The sequence below is a fragment of the Lepisma saccharinum genome, chromosome 28, assembly GCF_977018435.1.
Source record: "Lepisma saccharinum chromosome 28, izLepSacc3.1, whole genome shotgun sequence".
Classification (NCBI taxonomy): domain Eukaryota; kingdom Metazoa; phylum Arthropoda; class Insecta; order Zygentoma; family Lepismatidae; genus Lepisma; species Lepisma saccharinum.
In genome coordinates, this window is record NC_139256.1 from 25313559 (window position 1) to 25320783 (window position 7225).

The 7225-nt window shown below is 39.3% G+C and overlaps 1 protein-coding gene across 1 annotated transcript; it reads right to left on the reverse strand.

Moving 5' to 3' along the window:
* Positions 1-3036: 3036 nt before the first annotated feature.
* On the reverse strand, positions 3037-6783 carry LOC145980750 (uncharacterized). The gene is made up of 3 exons (XM_083113812.1): positions 6604-6783; positions 4781-4979; positions 3037-3448 (listed from the first exon to the last, which is right to left on the reverse strand). The coding sequence occupies exons 1-3, from the start codon at positions 6763-6765 to the stop codon at positions 3216-3218; spliced, it is 594 nt and encodes a 197-aa protein (XP_082969938.1). The 5' UTR covers positions 6766-6783; the 3' UTR covers positions 3037-3215.
* Positions 6784-7225: the final 442 nt, after the last annotated feature.

Consider the following 7225-nt stretch of genomic DNA (forward strand, 5'->3'; position numbering starts at 1 on the left):
GCTTCTGTTGCAGCGCTTTCCTATGACAAGACGGAATCCGCAGAAAGATGTCTCAGGCGAGGCAGATATATCCGACGCGGAAGCATGGGCTTCACGTGCAGCCGCTTTCCTATGTCAAGAAGGAATACGCAGAAAGAAGTCTCAGGTGAGGCAGATGAATCCGACGCAGAAGCATGGGCTTCTGTTGCAGCGCTTTCCTATGACAAGACGGAATCCGCAGAAAGAAGTCTCAGGCGAGGCAGATATATCCGACGCAGAAGCATGGGCTTCACGTGCAGCCGCTTTCCTATGTCAAGACGGAATACGCAGAAAGAAGTCTCAGGTGAGGCAGATGAATCCGACGCAGAAGCATGGGCTTCTGTTGCAGCGCTTTCCTATGACAAGACGGAATCCGCAGAAAGAAGTCTCAGGCGAGGCAGATATATCCGACGCAGAAGCATGGGCTTCACGTGCAGCCGCTTTCCTATGTCAAGACGGAATACGCAGAAAGAAGTCTCAGGTGAGGCAGATGAATCCGACGCAGAAGCATGGGCTTCTGTTGCAGCGCTTTCCTATGACAAGACGGAATCCGCAGAATGATGTCTCAGGCGAGGCAGATATATCCGACGCGGAAGCATGAGCTTCTGTTGCAGCCGCTTTCCTATGACAAGACGGAATCCGCAGAAAGAAGTCTCAGGCTAGTCAGATATATCCGACGCAGAAGCATGGGCTTCACGTGCAGCCGCTTTCCTATGCCAAGAAGGAATACGCAGAAAGAAGTCTCAGGTGAGGCAGATGAATCCGACGCAGAAGCATGGGCTTCTGTTGCAGCGCTTTCCTATGACAAGACGGAATCCGCAGAAAGAAGTCTCAGGCGAGGCAGATATATCCGACGCAGAAGCATGGGCTTCACGTGCAGCCGCTTTCCTATGTCAAGACGGAATACGCAGAAAGAAGTCTCAGGTGAGGCAGATGAATCCGACGCAGAAGCATGGGCTTCTGTTGCAGCGCTTTCCTATGACAAGACGGAATCCGCAGAAAGATGTCTCAGGCGAGGCAGATATATCCGACGCGGAAGCATGAGCTTCTGTTGCAGCGCTTTCCTATGACAAGACGGAATCCGCAGAAAGAAGTCTCAGGCTAATCAGATATATCCGACGCAGAAGCATGGGCTTCTGGTACATCCGCTTTCCTATGTCAAGACGGAATCCGCAGAACGAAGTGTCAGGCGAGGCAGATATATCCGACGCAGAAGCATGGGCTGCGGATGATGGCCTCGGAAGGCAAATGAGACAACAGCCAAAGCATTTTATCATTCCTGATGCAGAATGATGTGTCATCCTTCATGAGAAAATATCTTTTTGTAGTTTTTGCTACTTCCATTCTTCCATTCCTAAACAATAGTGTGTAATCTACTAGGAATTTCTAGTTCAGTAAGAAGGATTTCATGCCTCTTCTTTTTTAGACTACTATGTCGGGCCTATCGTGCTGTGTATTAACGTCCGGATGAACGCGAGTGTCCACTACGATATAGTGGTTCTGCCAACTTCAAATGATAACGGAAAGACGATGAGTAGTAACTTTATATGCTTATGAAATAAAAATATTCACACAGGTATTTAAGGCGGTGTATAATATGGACAATACAGACATCCGTGCACCTTGAAAATGACGTTCTCTAAATGTCCTTCTTCTGCTTGGATGCACTGTTCGAGGCGATGCGGGAAGGCTTTCATGACGTGCGTCTCAACATGTCCTGTGGAGGAGTAGGTATTTCATGGAGACTGGCGGTTCGCAACATTACAAATGGCTCTACACTGTATCTAACCCATCTCACAATGCATATCATGGCGATCTTCATTGTACCGCCCCAGTGCTCGGTGCATGTTGGGATGAAGGCTTCCACAGCTGCAATCTGCGTCTGTACCGGCTAACGCTCCATGGTGTACTAATTGCCACACTCCCAACTCTCCATGGATGTAGGTATGCCGAGCATACGCACGTACATTCTGGCAGAGTTACCAACTCAAATTGGTGGATACAGATGCACCACCCTGTATATCGGATATCCGATATTTAAATTGATATTTTTATCCAGGATGCCAAAGAGATGTTGGACCCTATATCATGGAGAGACGTCGTTGCTCCTATTGCTTGATTGTTCCCTGAATTCTGGTAAAAGTGTAAATTTCTAAGGAGCCAATCATATCAATCACACCCAAGACTAAAACAGAAACAATATTTTCTTCTCTCATGTTCATTTCCTGATCATATATAACCTTAGACATCAAACATTGTATTGCACAATAATATATTTCTTTCTTTTTTCAGTAATTTATTATTTGATTTTGTCTTCATTTACAATGTTATTTTCCTATCCGATATTAGTGAACATTTTTTGAACGACAAATTTTTCCACCTTTTTTCTATTGGGCTCTCTACGAAAAATAATAAACTTTTCAATAAATGAACTTGGTACATTCTAGTAAAGAAATAATGGTCACAGCTGCAAAAAGCACATGCAATTTAAGGTTATTAAGATATCATAAACTTGTGTGAACAAAAAGTATCCTATATTCGAGCACGTTTCCTTACTCTTTCAGACAGAAAGTAGGGTTCCATAGTTTCAAACCTAACCTTGAGAAAACATTTCATTTAATGCTTTCTACACGTAATCCTTTGTACTATTTTGTCCTGACTTAGATTGTAGAGCTACCTTAGGCCGAAACTCGCTCAGCATAACGTAAAAATGCTATTTTGTTCTATTTTAAAAAACACTGAGTACATTATAATTATTCTTTGTGCATGTGCCATTCCAATTCAAAAGTATTGTACGTGATACTACTAAAAGAAAATGTATTCAGCATTCATAAATTTTAATCGTCTTGAACATGCATTTTAGCGATAATGATCAACTACCAGATTGAATTAAAGTAAAGTTAAACACCAGAACTAATTTCGTACTGATGACAAACTAATCTAAATTGTATTAAGCCAACCATGTAGTTTTTGGACACTAGGATTTATAAAACATTAATAGCGATACAAATGAGATAGTCACGTTTTAATGTTTTATTCAGTTAAATTTAGGAACGTGTACATAAAATAAAACACAGTTCAATAGTTCTGTAAGTTGATTTGAAACAAATTCTAGATCATTTTTCAAATATGAATAATGTTTTGGCATAAATGATGATTTTAGTGTTAACAGTGCTGATTTATGCACTCTACAAGCATCATATTTTAGCTGCTTCCTTGCAAGGACCCTCAGTAAACGGCTCCCAGGTAAACATCTGCAAATTCGATAAAGTATTTTTAATATCTTCTTTTTCATCCTCGTCCAAAGTCACTCCAACATGGCGCATTACTTCCCCAGAGCTGCTATATAATGTCTCGCCCGGCTCTTCCCAGCAAATTACTGCTATGTAGTATCTACCAGGTTTTATCGCTACGAGCTTCCACACATACTCTGTTGAAAGAAATAAAAGAAATAAATGGCTAGGAAAAAGAAAAATAACGTGCAGAAAGAAATCTAAAGTTATTACCATCACTAATGTCTTTTTACAGAGTGAAAGATATACAGCATGTATTAAATTGACTTCGTTGCATGAAAATATTTTATTTTCATTTGTAATTAAAAACCATATGGTTTAGTTAGCGAACCCTATGCAAGACTTGTTCAAGGTTGGCTTAGGCGTTGATTTTTAGGGAAAACACGGAATGTCCTACAAGCACCAAACTATGTCTGTTTTCAAAATATTTCACCTGAACGTCCCTCAGTCATCGTTGTGGCAGTGCTCTGCTTCCTTTGGTGTAGCCAACGCAATACATAGTTTGTCCTTCTTCAATGTCCTCCCTCTTAAATACTGATAATATCTGAGGGCTACGTCAGGATTGTAAAGGCATGGGGCAAAACCTTGCATTGTATTTCAGTTAGAGTTGTTGCTATCAAATTGATCGTATGGGACCGAACATTGTCATGGTGAAGGATATCATTTTCAGACATCTCCGATCTGATAATGCGAATGCCATTACGTGCACCACCTTTCATCGGATGCCTAGTGGATTGTTTTAAGCCAATCTTTGGCCCTAAGAATAAATCAGCTACACTGAAAGAGGATAAAATGCAGAATTGATTACTAAATATACTAGCTACTCTTGCTAAACTCCTGAGCACTCGATACATATGTTCAATTGTAAATTCAGGGAACCGTCTCAACTCAAATCCGCCACTATACGTATATACTGGCAACAATGCAAAGTGATAACATGAAATGTCACAGATAATACCACATATTTAAGCATGCAGGTGTCACAGCCATGAAATATCCTGTTTGTGCCTGACAATGACACAAGTGAATATTTAGGCGGCTTATATATGATTATTTTCGGCAAACCTTTATTTGTGCAAATACAATGTATTTGGTTTGGTATACAAATACAAAGCATGTATCCAACTTTCAGATAATTCAATAACTGATGATAACTCTAAATTCTTTCGATTTATTTGAGTTCTAAGATATTTATGGGGGGGCGCAAGCCTGATAGTTCTCTGGTTATATACGCCAGTATTTTTTAGTTTCAGAAACATTGGAAACTAACAAGAAAATAACACAATGAAATATATCATCTCTCTCTCCCTCTCTCTCTCTCTCTCTCTCTCTCTCTCTCTATCTATCTATCTATATCTCTCTCACTCAGTCTCTCTCTCTCTCTCATCTACTTGGATGAACAAAATATCGTTTCACACTCACACACCTAAAGATTTGTTTGCACATAACATTATTTTATATATACTTACCTACATCATTATCTATGTATGTTGTACATAATCCCGAACTTGATATGTGACAGTAGTCTTCGAACATTTTGATTTCAACATTTTTCGAAAATCGTACTTCAGTTGCATTTACTGTAGTTTGATTGTACATACGAACGTGAATTCCATAGCAGGTAACGTTGACAAATGGTTTGTACATCGGTATCCAGGACCCTTGAAGCTGCCAAAGACAATACAATTATTAAACAATACAACAGTAATGTATAGGGCTAGCATTTTTATGACATAGAAATCACCAAGATATGCAGAATAACAAATGCACTTATGACGTAATTTTTTTAATAAAAATATGCACTATAATTTGAAAGATATGCCCTTACAACTGAACTGTTTAAAAAATCAATATTTAATAGCCTATATACTGAGATATTTTCACATACCATTTTTAGTTCAGTTTAGGAGCTCTTAGTTGGAATGCACAATGAATACATTCCCCTCTAAACCTGTTTTTTTAGCTGAAACACAAAAACACATATTTCTTCCTTTGGGCCCCTCTATACACCTGCCAAGTTTCATGGAGAGGGGGACACTTAGATAACCTCCCATGTCAGAGTTATATTGGGCAAATATCCATTTTCTGATTTCATTCCATTATAAAAGAAGACGTTTTCACAGTTATTCAGGAAATAAACTGAGACGTTTCACTATAAAAGAATCAACAACTTGAGTGAACATGGGATGAACAAATCAACTTCGTAAATGCCTGTATGTTCCTTGAAAAAGCGAAAATATGCTGAAATATGAGCGAATATCTATCAAAATATGCTCTGTAACGTAGAAATCGCCAAATATGCCTAAATATACCCTTAAAAAACTTAATTTAATTAGTTTCTTTATAATATGAATTTTTATGTATTTAAGGAACACATCACCCTTGTGAAAAAAATATGGAAAGTCATGAAAATTCTAGCCCTAGTGATGTATGTTAACCCAGACTAGATCGAACCCACAGTCGCTATACGTTTTTCACGAGACCAGGTTACGCTACTCACTCGTAGCTCCCCAATTTCCTCACGATGGTGGGTTGCCACCGATCCTATACGCAGGCCGAGAACCCAGAGACTGAACCTATGCCGTCCAGCAGTCGGAGTCAAAGCACAGAGCTTTAGACCGCAAGGCCCCGGAGGACGATACTTAAAAAATGCAGGAGGAAGTTTTAAATACACACCCTTTATTTCAATTTTTAGTTGGCTGCCATTAATTTTGTTTTAGTTAAGGATCATATTCCCGTATGTTGTGACGGGAAAAAATAGCATATGTGTGTGATATACCCATGACATCAAAATCTATCAATCAGAGTAATTAATCTACGGAAAGTGAATCTGAAAATTTTGTGCACAGATGCAGATGCACTTTACACAGTTTGTTGTGTGGACTTTTGCCCCACTGTGATATGTAAACTTTTAGCTTTTTCGTTATAAGCAGGTGCTGTCATTTATGAGAAATAATTTGAAACATCTAGTGCACTACCAGACGCAACACAAGTGCCTTACTTAAAACATGAGGTCAATGATTCACTGAAGTTCATTTCTTGTTATGAAACGCAGTTTGCAAAAAATCAAAATATCAACGTTCTTTGTTCCAGATGCCTGTAACTACATCTGATTACATTCCACCATAACACCTTTCGGACTGCTTAATCGTTGCCAGCCTAACTTGCGATGGAACACGGATATTTGCACTGCGAACATTTACCCGCCGCTCAATGTTACTCCTCTTCATTCTATCTATTCACAAATTACAATATATCTCATCTCTTGTAAAGTATTCAAACTCCTGCTTACCTTTTGAAAGTCAACATCTCCTTCCTGATCAACATCCGGACATTCTACATCTTCATCTTCTGGTTTTTTGTCGATTTGTCGCTCGTTGCGTTGCAAGCAACTCCCATCCTTCATCAGGGAGAAGGCAACAATGAAAACAAAGTAGAAGTTTAAAAACACCATTGTTGAACTTCCAATCAAATCCTCAGTTTGCCCAATGTAATAAATGCTTGCTTTTATAAGGTGTGATATGGCTGGTGCTGATTTAAATATCATTCTGTTTGAGACGATAACCTCTCCATGGACACATGATTTTAATTGACGGATGTGTGTTGCTTTCGATAAATGTGTAAAGCATTTGTAGTCAAGGCTATCCCAGGAGTTTTGTATGAAGGCCTTTTTCCGAAAATGTAGTCCCTCAACCTTGAAGCTTGGCTGGACCATTAGACGACGCAGCCAAAACGATTTTCGTAATTTTACTCTTATTTCGAATACCCTTATGATACTAAAAATAATACATCTGTTGGAGCATTCAAGTGAATCTTCACGTAGTTGCTTTCACTGTTGTGCAGATGTTAATAATTGTTTCGTGGCTACGTAATCCTATTTGAAGATACACGCGAATTCTTTGGAAGGGGTTTTA

Excerpts from the sequence above, each read along its gene's own strand:
- LOC145980750 (XM_083113812.1), bottom strand. The coding sequence starts at position 6,765 with ATGGTGTTTTTAAACTTCTACTTTGTTTTCATTGTTGCCTTCTCCCTG. Across the intron at positions 4,980-6,603 it reads GAGATGTTGACTTTCAAAAG|CTTCAAGGGTCCTGGATACC; the intron begins GTAAGCAGGAGT and ends TGTCTTTGGCAG. Across the intron at positions 3,449-4,780 it reads ATACATAGATAATGATGTAG|AGTATGTGTGGAAGCTCGTA; the intron begins GTAAGTATATAT and ends TTCTTTCAACAG.